This window comes from Chionomys nivalis, chromosome 4 (assembly GCF_950005125.1).
Source record: "Chionomys nivalis chromosome 4, mChiNiv1.1, whole genome shotgun sequence".
NCBI lineage: Eukaryota > Metazoa > Chordata > Mammalia > Rodentia > Cricetidae > Chionomys > Chionomys nivalis.
Genome location: NC_080089.1, coordinates 58,896,173 through 58,919,084, shown reverse-complemented (window position 1 = coordinate 58,919,084; position 22,912 = coordinate 58,896,173). Strand labels below are relative to the sequence as shown.

The 22,912-nt window shown below is 37.6% G+C and overlaps 1 protein-coding gene across 7 annotated transcripts in view; it reads right to left on the bottom strand.

Annotated features, from left to right (window-relative positions):
* Positions 1 to 22,912, bottom strand: part of Myo9a (myosin IXA) — a 197,297-nt gene that overhangs the window by 156,603 nt on the left and 17,782 nt on the right. For all 7 annotated transcript variants that reach the window (XM_057766444.1, XM_057766446.1, XM_057766445.1 and 4 more), the window contains exons 2-3: positions 7,230 to 8,140; positions 755 to 849 (exon numbers count right to left, since the gene is read on the bottom strand). In XM_057766444.1, the coding sequence (XP_057622427.1) occupies positions 755 to 849; positions 7,230 to 8,105 (971 nt within the window). In that variant the 5' untranslated portion in view covers positions 8,106 to 8,140. The remainder of the gene's footprint in view (positions 1 to 754; positions 850 to 7,229; positions 8,141 to 22,912) is intronic.

Genomic DNA, 22,912 nt, shown 5'->3' with positions numbered 1-22,912 from the left:
TATATGGGAACTCTTTAATTCCCACTTCCTTCTGCTGTGACTCTGAAACTGGTCTAAAGAATACCCTATTAATTTTTTAATCTATAAAATATATTGCTGGCACAATCAGATGACTAATCATAGGAAATGTATGGATTTTTTGCTTTACCAAAATTAATACCTTGATTGGAAGAATAATAATATACATATGTAGAAAGTGTGATTATGCTAGAAAACACAATAATTAAAAAAGACATTTTCTGATCTGAAAATTTTTGAAGATTTATAATATAAACATAAATTCATGTAATTGTTAACAGTTAACAAATATAAGTTAAGGATGTCAAGAATTATGATTAGTATTAACAATTTTCTCACTTTGAACCCACCAAAAAGGAAACAACTTTTATGCAGATACCAATATAATCCATAGATTATGAAACAAGTAATAACTAAAATAAAAATATGCTCCAGAGGATGACAATATAACTCAGCAGTTAAGAGCACTGGCTACTCTTTCAAAGGATCTGGGTTCAATTCCTAGCTCTCACATGGCAGCTAACAACCATCTGTAACTCTAGTTCCAGGGAGTCTGATGCCCTTTCTTCTGTCCTCCAATACACTCCATGCATGTGGCATACACATACACAGAAAATAAAACAGATCTTAATACATATACATGTATGTACCAAATATGTACATATGTATGTGTGTACTTTATATACATGTATGCTCATATTACCAAAATTTATTGCTTCTAAGTGGCAGTACTTACCCAAGTACAGTGCCTGTTTCTTGGTAATTTACTTGAATAAACTTGCCAAAACGACTTGAATTGTTATTATGCGCTGTCTTTGCATTTCCAAAAGCCTGTCAAAATAAATACTGCTTTTATTTAAAAGTAATTTTTAAACAATGCTTTAATACTAAAGAAAAACAATAAGGCAATTTATTTATATGTTTAGAATCATTCATATTTAAGGTAGAATAAAGTAAAGAAAAAGCTGGGGGAAAAAGTAGATTTTCAACTCATACTAATTCAGCAAAACGAATCTCAAGTTTTAGAATCTAATAAATACAACTAAAAAAGAAAACTCAGTTGTTAAGAGTGCATGCTGTACAAGCATGATCTGAATTCAGATCACAACACTCCTGTAAAAAGCCCAGCATGATGATACACAGCACCCCTAATGCCAACACAATAGGTGGACAGAAAGGAGGAAGGCTGAGGTTTCTTGGCCACTTTAACTAGTTCCAGATTTAGTGAGAGACCCTATCCCAAGGGATAAGGTGGAGAGTGACAATATAGAACCATGTCCTTGTCTGATCTCCACTTCTAGGTCTACAGGTTCCGGTACCTACACACATGTGCATACAACACACATTCATATATACACAAGATTATTAAAATAAAAACACGTTTCTTTAACAAAAACCCAGGCAACTTCACAGTCACAGGAGCCATAGCAACAGCCACATTTGTAGGAAATCAGAAGTACCTAGGACACTGAGATTTTGGAGATAATGCTGACGGTATAAATCAACACAGGACCAAAAACAACAAATATCATCAGATAACTTTAAGTAGAGAGGAACCAGAGCTTCTGCCTAACTGCCAACCCTGGGAAACTGTGGCCCCTGGTCAGTGAGCAATGCTGATAGATGGGTAAATGTGGTCAAGAACAAGACTGGGGCTGCCTCCAACACAGATGTGATGCTGCTTAAGTCGTCTGTCGTCATAAAGACCAAATGCTTATGTAGAAGAGCTGAAGAGAAAATTAAAGGTGGGGCGTGGGTTCTTTTATTTTTTATTATGTTTTGTTGGTTTTTTGGAGGGGATGTAAAAGTGTGCTGGTGGCTTGAAGCCATATAAAGAGGTTCATTAATATTAACAAATTATTTTTAAAAAGACGAATCTCATTCATCGAGATGTCTTCATATTCCAGAGACAATTCTTTTTCTTAATTGTTTTTATTGAGTTATATTTTTTTTCCATTCCCCCCCTTTCTCTCCCCTCCCCTCCTACTGTCTCCCATGGTCCCCATGCTCTCAATTTACTCAGGAGATCTTGTCATTTTCTATTTCCCAAGGACATTAGGTCCATGTATGTCTCTCTTAGGGTCCTCTTTGTTGACAGCCAATTTCTTAAATTTGTACTAAAGCATGTTACAAAGCTGAAATAAGAGGTTAAGAAAATAATAATTACCAAGCCAAGTTCCCAGATTCCAACCCAAGAGAGGGAAAAGGGATTTTATAAGCAAAGGGGTCAAGATCATGATGGGAAAACCCACAGAAACAGCTGGCTAATGGGAGCTCACTGACTCTAAACTGACAGCTAGGCAACCTGCATAGGACCAAACTAGGCCCTATGAATGTGGATGACAGTTCTGTGGCTTGGGCAGTCTGTGGGGTCACTGGCAATGAGACCAGGATTTATCCCCAGTGCATGAACGCATTCCCTTTTTGGACACCTTACTCAGTTGCAAGCAGGGAGAAGCTTGGTCCTGCCTCAACTTCATATGCTGGACTTTGTAGACTCCTCATGGGCCTTACTCTTTTTGAAAAAATGGATAGAGGGTTGGGGAAGGGGGGTGGGAGGAGGGTAGAAAAGAGAAACTGTGGTTGGTATGTAAAATGAAAAAAAAATACTTTTTAATAAAAAAATAAAAAACAAGAAAATAATTATATAAAAACTGATCATTCTAGAAGTATATAAAAAGTTTCATTAAAGCACTATGTTTATCTATTTAAAAAAAACTATTGTACAGATGATAAAAGAACTATACACTTCCTGTATCATCGTCCAAAGCATATACGAAACAATGAAATAATGGTCAACAATAAAGAATAAATGAAACAAAATCAATGATGAATAGCTAACACTATGTTAAATAAAACAAACTAGACAGAGAATTCGATTATATAATCTACCCACATCCAATTCTAAAAAAAATATAAAAATAAAATAGTAACAGTAAGTAAATGAGAGGTTGTCTTGGAATGGAGATGGAATTGGTTCCACAGGAGACGATGGGTTGATAAAGATATTCTGAGGCCTGCAAGATGGCTAAGGAAGTAAAAGCCCTTGCCAGAAAACCGGAAATCTGAGTTTGATCACCAGGTTTTACATGGTCAAAAGAAAAAACTGACTGCCAGAAGTTGATCTTTGATTTCCACATATGTGGTTTGGCCGCACGCCACACACACACACACACACAATATCTAAAAACTGTAAGATGTTCTAAAGCTTTATTATATGAATTATATGATAGATGGTATACTGGCTGATTTTGTATGTCAACTTCATACAAGGTAAGAGTCATCAGAAAGGAAGGAACCTCAGTTGAGGAAATGCCTCCATGAAACCCAGCAGTAACCATTTTCTCAATTTTGTGATCAATGGAGGAGGAATCTGACCACAGTGGGTAGTGCAGTTCCTGGGCTGGTGGTCCTGGGTTCTATAAGAAAGCAGGCTGAGTAAGCCATGAGGAGCAAGCCAGTAAGCAGCAGCCCCCCATGGCCTCTGCATCAGCTCCTGCCTCCAAGGTTCCTGCTCTGCTTGAGTTCCTGTCCTGACTTCCTCCAATGATGAAAAATAACATGGAAGTATGAACAAAATAAACCCTTTTCAACCAAACCCTACCAAGACAGATGGGTAAATATTTTACATGTTTATGTATTCATTAAGCAGTACATTTTAAATGTATCTTATTAAAAGTTATAATTCAATAAAATTAAATTTTTCAAAAGCAGGAGCTGGTGGTATATTTCAACACCACCAAAAGTAAACAAATTATTCACTACCTAGAGTAGCCTATTCACAATATTTTTAAAGACTTTGATTTTGAAATGATTCATTAAAGGTTTTTTTCTTCTTGTAAAGATCCATAAGAATCAGATCCTTCTAATCATACACACGCACACAGCTGAAAAGATAAAACTTAAGTGACACTTGATACTACACTTCAACTCCAACAGGTATCACTGTAGTCAAGACCAGAAGCATGACCTGAAAATTTATTAGAAACACAAAATTTTAGAACCTACACGGTACTGTCAGAAATTCTGAGGATAAGGTTCAGCAATCTGTGCTTTAGTTGTTCAAATACAATGTAAAGTCTGAGAAACATTATTATCTAGTATGCATGTATTCCAATTTCTTTGAAATTAAATTTTAATGAATACTAGAAATAATGCTACAGTGACATAGAAAATATGAATTCCTGAAAATCCCTAGAAATACTGCTTGTGAATGTTTATAATCCATTATGTAATTTTAAATAAGTGATGGGAAAAGTTTGGAAGTTCAAACACAATCAATGTGATATATACACATACATACACCATGTCTCACTCACTCACTCACTCACACTCACACACACACACACACATACCTTAGTAGTGGTGAGATTTGAATGTCTCAAACAATTTGTCAATTCTGTCCTTCCTTTGTCCACTACAGAAGACATTTTTCCCAAAGATTTACAAAAATAACACAAAATCAAAAAAAAATGTAAAAAGGTCTATAACCTTTATAAGTTATATGCTACTTTGGCAAAATATAGAGGAAGAAAGCAGGATTAGACACAAAGGCCATTTCATAAAATACTATTATTATTTTCACATGTGCAACCATTTTGTTTTGCTTTAAAAATAATCTCACTGTATCTCAGGCTTGCCTGAGGTTTACTATGTTGTCTATCTAGGTTTACCTTGAACTCTAGACTCACCTACCTCAACCTTCAAAGTGCTGTGATTACAGATTTGCAACAATGTGCCTGGGCATACAGCATGCTCAACCCTATCCTATAATATAGGATATACTGGGGAAAAAACCAAGCAGAGCTTTCCCTGTTGTGTAAATTTTTATTAGAATATAAGCCTGTCAATCAGGTGAGATCCTTTGGAACCATGCTGAGAAGGTTATACGGATGGCAAATCCATGTGAGAAAGCATGCTCAAAAACACAACGATAGGATTTCATTTAAGACCTCAATGTACCCAACACAGAGCCATTAGGGATCTATCAGAATGGTTAAAAGAAAAATGGTAATGACCAATGTTACTGATGATACAAAGCAACTAGAACATTAATATTTGTTGTTGAGAAAATGATAGAACCACTCTACCTAGAACATAACAATCCTACTTTTTCAACACTGAGGTCAACAAAAATGTCAGAATAAGGAACTCTAAAAATCTTCCTTCATAAAACAAACAAAAATGCAGACAAGGAACTGTCCAAAGAACACCTGTTAAAAACGTTATTAAGTAGCCAAGATTTCCAATAATCCTCAATTGATGGGCACTATTAACACGGGCTAAATTTTAGGATTTTGTTGTTTTTAAATAAGCATTTTAGCATTTTATCTATTACTATTCATTCGTCCTCCCTACCTCTAAAATAAAAGAATACACCCATTTCCCACAATTATTTATTTTTATAAAGCATTCTAAACACCACAAGAAAAAAGGTAAGGTTCTTCCAAAGCATTGTTTATCACAATTTAACCTGTCCAGTCATCATTTCCCTAGAAAAAACTCACTCTAAGGGGTTGTCTTTATCTAAACTGACTCACTGATCACTGAGAACAACCTCTCTACACACATCATCACCATGTTTGTTTCTCCAAAACAATCAGAGGCAATTGTTTAAGCACTGAAAATAGTGGTAATAATGGGGATGGGAGTACCTTCATAAATTACAAGTACAAAATGGGCTTGAAAAGACATGAAAGTCAGGACTAGAGAGATGCTTGGCAATTAAACACACTGGCTGCTCTTTAAAGGACCAGGGATGGGCTGGACAAATAGCTCAGGAGTTAAAAGCACTGGTTGGTTGTTCTTCTAGAGGTCCTAAGTTCAGTTCCCAGCAACCACATGGTGGTTCACAACTATATCTAGTGGGATCTGATGTCCTATTCTGCCATGAAGGCATACAAGAAGCTAGAGCACTCATACATATAAATAAATTTAAAAAAGAAAAGATATCTATTTTTAAAATATAAATAAATAAATAAATAAATAAATAAATAAATAAAGAAAGAAAGAAAGAAAGAAAGAAAGAAAGAAAGAAAGAAAGAAAGAAAGAACGAACCAGGGTTTAATTCAGAACTCTAATGGGGCTAACATCCATTTGGAACTCCAGGTCCAGAAGATCAAATATCCTTTTCTGGCTTCTCCAAGCATTGCATACATGTGCGCACACACATGCATGCAGACAAAACACTCATACACATAAAGTAAGAGTATAAAAACTCAAAGTAAGCTATTGAAGATTACATTCATGTGGAAGGCCATGTGCATGCAAGAGGGTTACAAATGTCAAAGAATGTATGTATGCTCAGAAAAGAGCTCAGGCTTGTGTCTGAAGGAGAAGCTGCATGATAGCAGAAAATAAAAGGGAAAAGTAAATTGGATACTTTCTAGGCTGAGGATGAAGCCAAGCATATAAAACCTCAAAAACAATTCTGAGAGCACTAATATGTATAGGCATTTTTAAAAGTCTCCATTCAATCAGAACCACAAGAAACAATGGAGAATTATATGATCCCATCCAAAAAAAAAAAAAAGAATACAGTGTTTAGAATATTAGTTCAGAATTCGTGAAACAACAAAACAGGAGTAACAAAACTAATCACAACTCCTGAGAAAATCTTGTTTCCAGAAGTACCACATTATGTTAAATTCTAGTTTTCATCTTCTTCCTTTGTAAAGCCCAATACAAACAGAAGCCCTGCTTTTTCTACCTTTGTAAAGAGATAGACTATTATTCCAATAGCTCAAAGAAACAGTTTTTGGTTGAATTTTCTTTTGATGGTACTAATGATCAAATCCATGGTGTGCACATGCCAAAGCAAGTGCTCTATCACTGAGCTAAAACTGTGCAAGAATCACTTCTAAAAATAAATTATTAGTATCACACCTGCCTTGTTTCTTAGCCATTTTAAAGGTTTCCTGGGTCACTAAAAATGATGTCTATTATTATAGTTTTATTTCATCTTTTCAAATCTACCAATTGTTTCTTGAAGATTTAAGAAAATTGTGTCTAGCAGGGTGTGGTGGCACATACCTTTAATCCCAGCACTAAGTAAGCAGAGGTTGGTGGATCTCTGTGAGTTCAAGGCTAGCCGCAATTACTACATAATGAATTCTAGAACAGCCAGGGCTATGTAGAGAGATTCTGTCTTTTTAAAAAAGAAGAGAAAGAGAGAAAGGGAGAGAGAGAAAGAGGTTTTTATATACCTTACCTCAAGTACTGGTCCAGCTCCAAGAATAATCTGTTCTACTCCACTAGCAAATCCTTTCTGACTGAGGGCAGTAAGGTGATGAATAAGAAAGTTTGTGCTTTGTGTCTTTCCAGAACCACTCTCTCCTGAAATCACAATACACTGATTCTTTTTGCGTTGAAGCATAGCATGATACGCTACATCTGCCACAGCATATATGTGGGGTTCAAGTTTTCCCAACTGGTGGTTATCATACATTTTGACATATTTAGGGTTATAAATAGGAAGAAATTTGAATGGGTTAATAGCTATTAGAATACTGCCAACATAAGTATAAATTTTTTCATGCTTAAAGCGATTCCGTAGGTTTTCTAAAAGAGTTTTCTCATTCAAATCAGGTAAGCTACATAAATCATCAAAGTCTTTCTGTTGAGGCTGTGGAAGGAAACCCCGTTCCATCATCCTGCGGCGTTCTTCGGTTACCCGTAGCCATGACTGAAGGCTACCATAATGGATTGATCCATCAAGATTTTTTTCTCTCAGAAGAAAGCGGTAATCCTCTCCACTCAAGCGATTTTCCAAAGCCATGCGAGGCCATAGCATCATCCTTTGAACTGGACAGTCGGTTGGATTGAGTATCCATTCTTCTCCACCAAATTCCTTTACCTCTGCTAAGACGTAACATTTTGTTTTGTCTAGGTGAAGTCTATTTATAAGAGAATCAATCACCTCAGCAGCTGTGGAGTTTTTTCTGGCAGGAATTGGACAGTAAATTGTTCCTTCTGAAATTGTCCCGGGATAAATTCGTAATGTATGTTCATTATCCTCAAAGCGTCGTCTTCCTCCATCACTTACATTCATATTGGATCTTGTCCCATCAGAACGGACAGTATGCATTTAGGACTGGGAAAACCATCTTCTTGGCAAAACAACTGTAACATAAAGATAGAAACACTGAGCAGTCAAATTGAATATTGCTTTCTATGCTCCAAAATGAAATTCTTAACAAGCATATTGACTGCAGCTTTCTGAACACAAAATCTTAACAACAAGAACAAGTATTAATGGGGGCTGGAGAGATGGCTCAGAGGTTAAGAGCACTGACTGCTCTTCCAGAGGTCCTGAGTTCAATTTCCAGCAACCACATGGTGGCTCACAACCATCTACAATGAGATCTGGTGCCCTCTTCTGGTGTACAAGTATACACCCAGGCAAAACACTGTAAATAAATAAATTTATTTTAAAAAAAGAACAAGCCGGGCGGTGGTGGCGCACGCCTTTAATCCCAGCACTTGGGAGGCAGAGGCAGGCGGATCTCTGTGAGTTCGAGACCAGCCTGGTCTACAGAGCTAGTTCCAGGACAGGCTCCAAAACCCTATCTTGAAAAACCAAAAAAAAAAAAAAAAAAAAAGAACAAGTATTAAACAGATTCAACGCAATGCCCATCAAAATCCCAGCAAAATTCTTCAAATTCTTCAAAGACCTAATTTTGACAAGGAAGCAAAAAATATCAAATGAAAAAAAGAAAGCATATTTAACAAGTGGTGCTGGCATAACTGGATACCAACATGTAGAAAAATGAAAATAGACCCATATCTATCACCGTGCACAAAACTCAAGTCCAAATGGATCAAAGACCTCAACAGCCTACAGAATGGAAAAGATCTTGAAAATATACAAAAAACTCAAGAAATTGGACACCAAAAGATCACATAATCCAATAAAAAAAAAAAAATGGGAGTACAGACCTAAACAGAGAAGTCTCAACAGAGGAATCTAAAACAGCTGACAGACACTTAAGGAAATGTTCAACATCCTTAGTCATCAGAGAAATGCAAATCAAAACAACTCTGAGATTCCATCTTACACCTGAAAAAATGGCCAAGATCAATAACACTGATGACAACTTATGCTGGAGAGGTTGTGGGGTAAAGGGAACATTTCTGCATTGCTGGTGGGAATGCAAGCTGGTATAACACCTTTGGATGTCAGTGTGGCGATTTCTCAGAAAATTAGGAAACAACCTTCCTCAAGACCCAGTCATACCACTTTTCGGTATATATCCAAAGGATGCTCAATCGTGCCACAAGGACATGTGCTCAACTATGTTCATAGCAGCTTTGTTTGTCATAGCCAGAACCTGGAAACAACCTAAATGCCCCTCAATCAAAGAATGGATAAGGAAAATGTGGTACATTTACACAATGGAGTACTACGCAGCAGAAAAAAATAACAACAGCTTGAATTTTGCAGGAAAACCGATGGAGCTAGAAAACATTATTTTGAGTGAGGTTACCCAGACACAGAAAGACAATTATCAAATGTACTCACTCACAGGTGGTTTTTAAACATAAAGCAAAGAAAGCCAGCCTACAAACCACAATCCCAGAGAACTTAGAAAACAATGAGGACACTAAGAGAGACTTACATAGATCTAATCTACATGGGAAGTAGAAAGTATAAAAAGACAAGATCTCCTGAGTAAATTGGGAGCATGGGGACTTTGGGGGAGGACTGAAGAGAGAGGGGAGAGTCAGGGAGGGGAGAAGAGAAAAATGTAGAACTCAATAAATATCAATTAAAAAAAGCGGAAAAAAATAAAGCTTGCCTGAGAATCAGAGTACAGAGCTAAACCACTAGTTAACATAGCAGCCAGTCAGTGGTGACACACACCTTTAATCCCAGGACTCAGGAAGCAGAGTCAGACAGATGTTTGTGAGTTCAGGGTCATCCTAGGCTACTTGAGATTGAACAAGTTTCAAGGAGAAACACAACCAGGTAGTGAAGGCTCACACCTTTAATCCCAGCACTCGGAAGGTGAGGACAAGCAAGATATGTCTGGGCAGAAAGAGAAATATGACAGGAATAGACAAGAGCTCAGGTATTTAGTCTGAGAATTCGTAGGAACAGGATCGCCCCTTAGGTTTGAGTAATCTGAATAAGAAGTCTCTCTGGTAGCTGCTACTCTGCTTCTCTATCTTTCAGCTTTCACTCTCAAAAAGAAAAAAATATTTTTTTGTTTTTGCCTGCATTTATGTATATGCACCACATGTGTACCTGGTATCTCTGGAGGTTAGATGAAGGTATCAGATCCTTGGAACTGAATTACAGAGTTGTGAGCTGCCACGTGGCTGCTAGAAACTGACCTTGGGTTTTCTGCAATAACAGTTAATGCTATTATTAACTAATGAGCCATTTCTCCATCTCCTATCATAGGAATTTATTGACAAATGTTAGTAAGTAGAATTATACAGTATCATTCAGTATAAAGATAGACAGAAGAAATAAACCAGGCAAATGTATGCATCTTTAAGAAATGAAAACCTGGTGAGAGTATGGTAGCACAGGCCTGTAATCCTAGTCTTACCAGGATACAGAGAAATGGCACAATGTACTACCGAGGCAAGGACCATTTGAGAAAACATAAATGATTTGCCTACAACTGTAAATATTGGGGGAATGAGCTATTAAGTACTATGAACTTATTTTAGATGGGTAACTATGGGAAAATGGTGTTCAAGACCTAATATTGGAGCTGGGGAAATGGCACAGTGGGTAAAGTTCTTACCATGTCCATAAGGAGCCTGACTTTAGATCCCCAGAACCCACATAAAACCAGACACAGCAATACACATTTGCAATCCCAGCACTCCTATCCAGCGGTGAGATGAGAGGTGGAGACAGGAGAATCCACAAAAGCTCTTAGGTGGACCAGTTAGCACATTGTACTTAGCAGTGAACAAACAAAAAATAGTCTCAAACAAGGTGAAAGGCAAGGATTACCACCTTGAAATATCCTTTAATTTACACACACAGTAAGGCTTCTGCTCAAATGATAACTCCTAAAAAGAAAAGTTTTCCTTATTAATCTAAAATATCCTTTTTTTTTTTTTTTTTTTTTTTTTTTTGGAGCCTGTCCTGGAACTAGCTCTGTAGGCTGGTGTCGAACTCACAGAGATCCACCTGCCTCTGCCTCCCAAGTGCTGGGATTAAAGGCGTGCGCCACCACCGCCCGGCTAAAATATCCTTGTTGAAAGAATAAAAAACAATTTTAAAAGTTAAAATAACCCTTTATTCTGCATCTCCTTATTGTATCTCCCCTTTTCCTTATTTACTTACTTTTTAATCAGAGAACTTGATACACAACCTAAACATATGATTATTTTTATTTTAGGTTTTTGTTTATTGTCTGACATGCCCACTAAAAGGTAATAGAGTTCCATCATTCCATCAAGAGTATTCATGCCTCAAAAACACATGATAAGGGGCAAAAGAGATGGCTCAGCAGTTGTTGTAGAGCACTTGCTGCTCTACAAAGAACCCAGGTTCAGTTCCCAGCACTCACATGGTGGCTCAAAATCATCTGTAACTCCAATTCCAAAAAATCCAGTACTCTCTTTTGGCTTCTGCAGGCACTAGGTGTGCGCATGGTTATATATATATATACAAGCAGACTAAACACTCATATGCATAAAAATACAATAAATAAATCTAAAAATCACTTTAAATGTGTTGAAAAGAATAAGCAGTTTACATATATATTAATAAATATGTCAATTTAGCAAACATTTATTGCTTAAGTTAAACATTTCACAGGTCGGTGGTGGCAGACATCTTTAATCCCAGAAGAGGCAGGTGGCTCAATAGATAAATACATTTGCTGCTAAGCCCAATGGAAGGAGAGTTTTCAGATACATGTACTATTAATTACTTCAACAACTTCAGAGATATACTTTATAGACTCACATTTGCATCTTCTATACATATCATGAGAGGTGTTCAGAGTCATGAACTGACTGTTTAATAAACCACCTTTGTCTAGTTTGGAAGAAGTCTCAACTATCACTTTTATCACTTGCTGGCCTTTCAACTGCAATTATAATATTTCTTATTTTTGCTCAGTTCTTTCACACAATCAACATTCCAAGACTCAACAAGACAGCATGGGGGGAGTATGATGGGCAAAACAAGGAAAGAAATGAACAAAATAATTACAGAAAGTACTTTTCTGTAAAGGACAGGATAGACAGAAAATATTTTACACTTTGGGGAACACAGAGTCTTTCACATGAAGTTTTTTGTTTGTGTTTTGTTTTATAGCCTTAAAAATATGAAAAACATTTTTAGCTCTCAGACAGGACAAAATCAGGCCACCGGCAGGATTTGGCTTGTGGGCAGCAGTTTGCCTATCATTATACTAAAGAGCTCCAGCACCTATTTTAGTTATCAGTAGTATGCAGTAACTTTAACTTCTCCAAGGTGGTAAAGCCTATAAAGCATGCAGAAGCCAATTATGCTAACACATGAGAGATATGCTTCAAGCTAAGAGCAGTGAAGAAGGCAAAAATGTCTCAACCAAGAACAAATTTGGAACTTTGAGAAATGAAATCACTATGGTGCAAGCCAAGAAGGAAAGCAGTAAAAAGATGAGGTCAGAGATATGAAGGTATCAGGTTACACAGTTTCTTGTAGTCTGAGGTTCTGTTCTAAATGTAAAAGAGGGCACCAGCAAGATGTTTCAAGCAGGTAAAGGTGCCTACCACCAAGCCTGACCTGAGTTCAATCCTGAGACTCAGATGGTTGAAGGATCCTTTAAGTTGTCCTCTGAACTCTGTGTGCCATGTGAGCACTAGCATCCATTTGCTTATTTTTTAAGCATTTGTGTGTGTGTGTGTGCATGCGCACGAGCGTGTGCTCACATGGCACATGGGTAGAGTTCACAGGATAACCAAGAATACACAAAGAAACCATGTCAGCCGGGCGGTGGTGGCGCACGCCTTTAATCCCAGTACTTGGCAGAGGCAGGTGAATCTCTGTGAGTTCAAGGCCATCCTGGTCTACAACAGCTAGTTCCAGGACAGGCTCCAAAGCCACAGAGAAACCCTGTCTCGAAAACCAAAAAAAAAAAAACAAAGAAACCATGTCTTGAAAAACCAAACAAATAATGATGACCCCAGCTAAGACTCTTAACATAAGAGATACGTAGCCTAAACTGGCCATCTTCTGTGACCAGACAAAACTTCAGTGGAGGAATTGGGACACTAACTCAGCCACATAAGCTTCAACCTACAATCTGCCCTATCTATGGGATGTGCTGGGGAAAGGGTGGTACAGAGATTGTGGGAGTGGCCAATCAATGATTGGTCCAGTCTGAGACACATGCAATAAGAATGAGCCCACGCCTGACACTGACTGGAGTGACAGGACCCAGAGGCTGGATAGTCCAGAGACTGGATAGCCCAGAGACCTACGATAAAACCAAATACAACTGGATGAAAAAAAAAAGTCAATGTAATAATGTCTAATGATATTCTGCTATACTCAGCGATTGGTGCCTAGCCCAACTGTCATCAGAGAGGCTTCATCCAACAACTGATGGAAACAGATGCAGATACCCACAGAGCCAAACATTAAGCTGAACTCTGGAAATCCTGCTGAAAAGAGGGAGGAAGGATTGTAGGAACCAGAGTGGTCAAGGAAATCACAAAAAAAAAAAAAAGAAAGAAAGAAAGAAAGAAAGAAAGAAAGAAAGAAAGAAAGAAAGAAAGAAAGAAACAGAATCAACTAAACTGGGCTCATAGGAGCTCACAGAAACTGAACCAACAGGGAGCCTGCATGGGACCAACATAGGCCCTTTGCATATATGTGATAGTTATGTAGCTTGGTCTTCTTGTGGGACTCGAAACATTACAATGGGAGCAGGGGCTATCTCTGATCTTTTGCTACCTTTTGAGACCCTATTCCTCATACTGAGTGCCTTGACCAGCCTTAATACAAGGTGTTCAGTCTTACTGCAACTTGATATCCATGGGAGGTGTGCATCCTTCTGAATAGAGACAGAAGAGGAACAGATTGGGGGAAGGGAGAAGAGAAGAAGTAGGGATCAGGGACTAGGAGGAAAGGAGAAAGGGGAAACTGCAGTCAGTATTAGTATTTAGGCATCTGTACTGGCCTGCCCTTAGGGTCCTGACAGGATACATCCTCAGTTGCAGCCACTAAGAGCACCTCCTGTGCACATTTGCTTCATTTCCTTTTAAAAGGTGAGACTGCATGCAACCAGAGACTGCTTGTTTGCTCCTGACTGCTCAGGCCCAGAAAATACACACATACACACACACACACACACACACACACACACACCAGGCAGTGGTGGCGCACTCCTTTAATCCCACCACTCAGAAGGCAGGTGATCTCTATGAGTTTGAGGCCAGCCTGGTCTACAAGAGCTAGTTCCAAGACAGGCACCAAAGCTACAGAGAAACCCTGTTTCAAAAATAGAAAAAAAAAAAGAAGAAAAAGGAAAAAAAAATCACACAGAAACTATATTAATTACAACACTGCCTGGCCAATAGCTTAGGCTTATTATTGGCTAGCTCTTATACCTCAAAACAACCCATTTCTATTAATCTGTGTATCACCACAAGACTGTGGCCTACCGGATAAGGTTCCGGCAAACATCTCTGGTAGCTACATGGCGGCTCCTTGCCTTCGTCTACTCTCTATATATATATGCTCAGATTGCCTTCCTGGCTTTACTCTGCCAAAACAGTTTTATTCACTTACCAATGAAAAGCAACACATATATAATAAAAGGACATTCCTCATCACCTGCCCATCTATCTCTTTTTTTCTTTTTCTCTATCTCTCCCTCTCTCTTTTTTCTCTTCCACCACTCTTGTACCCAGGGACCGGTCTCTGCCTCTTCTCTCTCCTCTTCCAATAAACCTATATGAGTTACATGGTGTGACTTCTCTTCACATTTTTTAAATTTTTTAAACAGTCAGAATGTTTAACAAAAAATAAACGAACAAATGTAAAAGTCCCTAAGTTCCTGGCTTTATTATTTTTTTCTTGTTTTTTTTTAAGGCAATCTCATTCGTATATCTCAGGCAATTCTCAAATGCTATAGGTTAACTTCAATTTATGATCTTCTTTGCCTTCCCAAGTGCTGGGATTATAAGCATGTACCACCACACAGTTGTTTTTGTTCTCTAAAAATATAATGACAGTGCTTAGAGAAACGACCTAGTTAAGACTACCTGTTCTTCGAAGACCAGGTTCAAGTACTAGCACCCTGCAGCTCACAACCATCTGTAACTACAGCTCTAGAGTATCTGATGCACTTTTCTGACTTCTGCAGGCTGCACAGGAATGTACATAGTACACAGACATACATGCACTAAAGATACACACACATGTGGTAAGATTTTTTTAACTTAAAAAATGGTAGCCTATTTTTTAAAAATATTTTAATTGGGAACTGAGAAAATGACCTGGTCTAAATGTTTTGCTATACTCAGTTCCTGAGTTGGGATTCTCAGACCTATATTTAAAAAACCAGGCAAAAAAAAAAAAAAAAAAAAAAAGCCAGGCAAACTGCTTGTAATTCCCCTAGCACTAGGAGGCAGGGGAAAAAGGATCCCTGAGCTTACTGGCCAGGCAATCTAAGTTAAATGATGATTTCCAAGTTCAGTGAGAGACCTCAAAGATAAGATAGAGTGACTGAAAAGATGGCTCAGCAATTAAGTGCACTGAATGTTCTACCAGAAGACCCAGGTACAATTCCCAGCATCCAGTGCCAGCTAAAAACTGTCTATAACTCCAATTTCAGGGGTTCAACACCCTCCTCTAATCTTCATAGACACTGAGAACACACATGATGCAGACATACATGAGGCAAATCACTTACATACACACAAAACATAAATAGTTGAATCTTTTATTTTAAAAATGTATTTTGCTTTGTTCAACAAGATGGAGAGCAACTGAGGAAGGCATCCAATATCAACCTCCAACCTCTACACAGAAGTTCAAAAATGTATTTGCAACTGTTCACATATATCTATATGAACACACACCAATATGTATACTCACATAGACAAGATACTCCAATTGCTTGAAAGAGAATACATCAAAGGTTTGGAGGTCAGTTAGGGGTACAGCCCAAGTATGACTTTAATCATTTTAGCTCTAAAGATCATAGGACTTATACCAAGACCAATAAATTTCCCACATCATTTTCTCCCAGAATTTGTTGTTGTTGTTTTTAAAAAGAGTTTAAAAGAGGCTGTCCTAGAACTAGGTCTTGTAGACAGGCTGGCCTTGAAGTCACAGAGGATCTGCCGTTTCTGCCTCCCTAGGACTGATGGCATGTGCCACTCCCCAGACACTTTTAAAAAAAGATTGATTGATTGGCTGGTTGGTTGGTTGATTGATTATTATGTATACAGTATTCTGCCTGCATGCCAGAAGAGGGCACTAGATCTCATTATAGATGACTGTGAGCCACCATGTGTTTGCTGGGAATTAAACTCAGGACAGCTGGAAGAGCAGCCAGTGCTCTTAACCAAGAGCCACCTCTCCAGTCCCCTCATTTACATGATCTTATAGCAAGAATAAATCAAAAGGCACAACTATCTCAATCAGCTATCATCATGATTGCCAGTGTCTATGAACAATGTTTTGTAACACATTTGGCACTATAACCATTATATATTACACATTGTGTTGTAGTTCATCACTGAACCTAAATATCCTTTCACTCATGTCTCAATATAATCTACCTTAAAATACAGTAAGTAGCCAGGTGGTGGTGAGGCACGCCTTTAATCCCAGCACTAGGGAGGCAGAAGTAGGTGGATCTCTTTGAGTTCAAGGCCAGACTGGTCTACAGCGTGAGTTCCAGGACAGTCAGAGCTGTGCGAGAAACCAGGTCTTGAAAACCTGAAAAATAAATAAATGGAAATGAAAAAAGGAAGGAAGGGAGAGAGGGAGGGAGAGAGAAAGGGGGAAGGAGGGAAAGAAGGAAAGAAAATACAGTAAGTAGATAATCTCTGAAAGACTGATCTGAAGCTAGGAGGAATAATGGTACATGCCTGCAATTACAGGACTTGAAGAAACTGCTGTAGCTGGACCAAAAGCACAGACAAAGCTACTGAAAGAAAAACACAGATTAGGAAGTGCTACACTTTAAAACAAACATGTAAGTATAGCTAGGATTAGCTGTTTAGCAAAGTTCACCATGGCAACGATTTCACAGCAAATCCCTGAGTGACTTAAAATGTATTGCTATACAAAAATATTTCCCTATTTGGACAACTTTACAAGTAGAACTGAGATGGTTACTAATCAGAAGAAACCAACAGGAAATAACACTGACAGGGAATATGTGAATTCCCTATTACAGTTTAATTTATCAAAGACACTCCATGAAATTTTTGGAATAATAGTTAGAAAGCAGTAACTATGTACTGTGAAGTAATTACTTAACTTGAAATGTTTTCATCTGATGCCTGATCAGTGGCATCTGATCAAGGTCTAGTTTCAAAGTCATTAAGCTTTTTCTGTGACAGTGAATATGTTATACTTTTGCAGGTCATATGATCTCTATCCCAAATACTTCATCTGCCTTTACATGAGAATAGCTATAAACAAATACACCTGGGTATGGTAGCACAATCCTTTAATCCCAGCACTCAGGAGGCAGTGGTAGAAAGATCTCTTTTAGTCCAAGGACAGCCTGGTCTACAAAGTGAGTTCCAGGACAAACAGGGTTACACAGAGCAACCCTGTCTCAAAGTTCTCCCTCCAAAAAAACCACTTACTTGTATACGTTTCTAGTTGCAGTGATGCTCTGATAATTATGGAACCAATTACAATAAAGCTCACTTAAAACACATACATCACATATACAAAAAGGGAAGAAAACCTTTCATTCAGATCACTTGCTTTTAAAAGCAGAAATACTAAGGCTGGAGAGATGGCTCAGAGGTTAAGAGCACTGGCTGCTCTTCCAGAGGTCCTGAGTTCAATTCCCAGCTCCTACATGGTGGCTCACAATCATCTATAATGTGAATTGGTGCCCTTTTCTGGTGTGCAGGCGTATGTGCAGGGAGAACACTGTATACATAATCAATCAATAAATTTTTATTTATAAAAGCTGAAATCTCATGGGAAAAAAAATAACTGTTGGAAAGGGAGGTTGATAAGGCATTATTACTGTGTTTCAATAATAAGGAAAAATTAACCATAAACTCCTGTAGCTTCTACCACCTTCAGTGGAAAACAGAAAAAAAAACAGAATATTTAAGTCAACCCATTGTTCTAGCAAATCTGTTAGTTCTTAGAGTAACTTTCGAATCTGTACAAATTAAGAAACCAATAAAATGAAATACTGAGTTTTCATTCTAGTCTGAGTACAGGTCATAATAGAAAACCTCTCACTTATTATAATAAGAAAAAGAAAGGGGTGATAAACTACAAAATCAAAACTGTAAAACTCATCTGAGAACTGAGAATACCTCCCCTCCACCCCCCAAAAAATTTAAACAAGTTCAGTTCCAGACAGGGATACACCCTTTCTAGGTAAACAGTAAAATTACTACTTTCAACTCTAAGCGCAAGGTGAGCAAAGGAGCAAATAATCAATCCTCAGACTGAAATTCAGGAGTTTCAGAAGCAAAACTACCCAATACAAGCTAAAAAGTCTTTCCAATGGAGCTTTCATAGAGTAAACATCAGTCTACCCTGAATCTATTCCATCCTGTCTGACCTTAGGAACTAAGTAGGGTCAGACCTGGCTAGTACTTGGATGGGAACATAAATCACTGTGTATTAATCACAGTGGATGAAGAAGAAAAAATAAGTCTCCTGGACTGAAAAGTCAAGAACAGATATAAAGCAAAGAGATCTATAGAAACTAGTTCAAATGAAATAGCAAGTTTTGTTACAAAGTATAAACTGAATCTACATAAGATAAATTAAAGTCAAAATTAACTACAGTTTTCGCCCACCCAAAAATCAATTCCAGGTCAGAAAAAATACATATTTAAGCTAATTTAGCCTTTTTAGTGGAATTAACATGTCTTTTTTCTAAGAAGTAACAGAACTTTAATTCTCATTGTTCTTAGCACCCATAATATTCATACACAGTAAGAATAATGGTACCTAAGGGATCATGAAAGTGATGGATAAACAACAGGAAAATGCAAAAATATTGATGACTCAAATAGAATGATTTTAAAATAAAAATAAATCTCATAAAAATGTATTTTATATAGTGTATACCACTAGAGAGGAGGGATGATTTAATGCATTTTGGCAGAAAAGTGTAAATTTAAAGTAAAAGAGCCAAAGAGTAACATTCAACAAATAGTATATAATAATTAAAATGTGTCTGTTCTACATAGCAAGTTCCAGGCCTACATAAATAGACCCTGTCTCAACAACAAGAACCAAACAAACAATCAAAAGTCAAGAAAAAGGAAATAAGATCTAGAGTGAAAATGAAAAGGTCACTGGAAGGCTTACCAACACATGCATGCATACAGATTATAAATTCAAAAAAGATCAATGGACAGTTTCCAAAATAAAGCATAGAGGAAATACGGGAGAGGGGATCTGAATATTCCCATAAAAGAAGACCAATAAATAAATGGAAAATTAACATATTGGGAAATGAAAAAGTAAAACATTGAGATAGTACCACATACCTATTAGACAGCAAAATTCCAAAGCAACAACACTATCAAATACTACCAAGAATGTGAGGCACTGGTAGGAATGAAAAGGGCACAAGCACTAGGTAAGTATGTGTCAGCTTCTTACACACTTGGACCCTGTCATCTCATTTCTTGTTATTTACCCAAACAAGCTGAAAACTACACCCAAACAACCTTCACAAGGATAATTCTAGTGACCAACATATTTTTCAAAAAGTAGTAGTGCCAAAAAAACAAAACAAAGTCAGGTAGTAGTGGTACCAGCCTTGCCTTTAATCCCAGTACTCAGGAGGTAGAGGTAGGGGGATCTCTGTGAGTTCAAGGCCAGTCAGAGCTGTTATACAGAAGGGAAAACAAAAACCAAAAATAGTAGTGATACAGGGAATGTTCCAGGATAAAAAGAATCTAATGATGAAAAGACACACAGGATCTTTAAATACATATAGCTAAGTGAAAGAAAACTCAATCTGAATAACTAAATACTGTATGATTCCAATTATGTAACATCACTGAAAAGGCAAAACAATAGTGATATGGCAGAATAAATCTAGAGACTACAGCATCAGAGTAACAGGCAAAATAAACCAGTAAGCAAAAATTGGAAATCCTGACTCCCCTGAGTTTCATCTAACAGAGTATATATATGTAAGGAAAGCCAGACATACAAAGTAAGAAAGGCAGACATGTAAACGTCCCGAAAATGGTCAAGCTTCTTGAGCCTAAGGCTTTTTAGGGCTTTTTCCTTCAGTTTATTAACCTACCCCTGTTCTGTGAAGTGCTTTCTCTTTCTTGGGAAACTGTTATTTCTATTACTAATTGTGTATATCTGGTACAGGCCTTTGTCCTGAGACACAAGAGCCTGGAATGCTGAACCCTCTGAGCACTGGTCTACATCCCACCTAAGAGTGCTTTTCCTTTTTATCTTTTTTCAGATATTGACTCGTGGCATAAGCATGCTTTCTCTGAAACTCTAGGCTTTCTTTCTTACTGTTTTTCTGATCTCCACACCTAACAAAGGCTGAATTTCTCTCCACTTCCAACCTCTCAGTAGATGTTGAGATTTTCAGCTTGCATTCCGTTGTTTTTCTTCCAAACTAATAAAATGGCCTTTGAGCTTTCTTCCAAGTCCATTTCTGAATTGTGTTACTGACGAGACTAAGAACTTACAAAATTTTGGTTTCCTCGGTTACAGGAAATCAAAATGATTAATGGTTGCCAAAAGGTCTAGGAAAAGTGATTGGAAAAAAAAAAAGATGAAACTAGGATTTTTACAGCAATAAAATTACTGGGTATGATAGCAACAAGGAAATAATATGGAATAATATGGAAACAAAGCCAGAAGGAACAGAAAGGACAAGATGGAGAGCTTAACCCATGAATTTTCATCTGAATTGGAAGCATCTAGAGTAATTGTTTTGGGGTTTTTTTTTTTTTGGAGGGGGAGATGTTGGTTTGGTTTGGTTTTGGTTTTTGAGTCAGGGTTTTTCTGTGTATCTTTGGAGCCTGTCCTGAAACTTGCTCTGTAGACCAGGCTGGTCTCGAACTCAGAGATCCACCTGCCTCTGCCTCCCAAGTGCTGGGATTAAAGGCATCACCACTGCCTAGCTAGATTAATTGGTTTTAATTAACTGTACACTCTAGGTTTTATAGTGGTTTTGTTGTTGTTGTTGTTTGGTTAGTTGGGTTTTTTTGTTTGGTTGGTTGGTTTAATAAAACAGGGTTTCTCTGTTTAGTTCTGGCTATCATGGAACTCACTCTGTAGACCAGGCTGGCCTCAAACTCAGAGATCTGCCTGCTTCTTCCTCCCTTACTGAGTGTCCACCATGCCATGCTTTACAGTGTATTCTAAATGCAGGCTTCAGAATTTGAAAATTATTTTCAAATTGTTTTATAAAACTTAAAGGTTGAACACCTTGTCATAAATTAGCATCAGAGGTACAGCTTTATCTGTAAATATTTCTGCACCTAACAAAATTTTAAATTGCTCAACAGTGACTACCGAAATAAGGAACAATTACTTGTTACTAATTCTTGGTGGCAGGGGGAGGGGGTAGAAGAAGAAAAGAAAAGCATTTGGGAGGCTGAAACGGGACTAACTCAAATTTGATGCTGACGAACTTGTAAGAAAAAGTAAAACTACATTTTACATTTACATTTATACTTTCAGCAATGTAGCAGGATACAAGGTTAACTCAAAAAAATCAGTAGCCCTCCTGTACAGAGATAATAAAAGGGCTGAGGAAGAAATCAGAGAATCAACACCCTTCACAATAGCCACAAATAGCATAAAATATCTTAGAGTAACTCTAACCAAACAAGTGGAAGACTTGTATGACAAGAACTTTAAATCTTTGAAGAAAGAAATTGAAGAAAATACCAGAAAGTGAAAAGTCCTCCCATGCTCTTGGGTAGGCAGAATTAACATAGTAAAAATGGCAATCTTACCAAAAGCAATCTAAAGATTCAACGCAATGCCGAGCAAAATTCTTCAAAGACCTGGAAAGAATAGTACTCAACTTCATTTGGAAAAGCAAAATACCCAAGATAGCCAAAACAATCCTGTACAATAAAAGAACTTCTGGAGGCATCACAATCCCTGACTTCAAACTCTACTACAGAGCTACAATACTGAGAACAGAGTGGTATTGACATAAGAACAGACAGGAGGACAAATGGAACCGAATAGAAGACCCAGATATCAATCCACACATTTTCGAACACCTGATTTTTGACAAGGAAGCAAAAATATCAAATGGAAAAAAGCATATTTAACAAGTGGTGCTGGCATAACAGGATATCAACATTTAGAAAAATGAAAATAGACCGATATCTATCACCATGCACAAAACTCAAGTCCAAATGGATCAAAGACCTCGACATAAAGTCAGACACACTGAACCTTATAGAAGAAAAAGTGGGAAGTACACTTGAACGCATTGGCACAGGGAACCACTTCCTAAATAGAACGCCAGCAGCACAGACACTGAGAGAAACAATTAATAAATGGGACCTCCTGAAAATGAAAAGCTTCTGTAAAGCAAAGGACACGGTCAACAAGACAAAACGACAGCCTACAGAATGGGAGAAGATCTTCACTAACCTCACATCAGACAGAGGTCTGATCTCCAAAATATACAAAGAACTCAAGAAATTGGACACTAAGGAACACATAATCCAATAAAAAAAAAATGGGAGTACAGACCT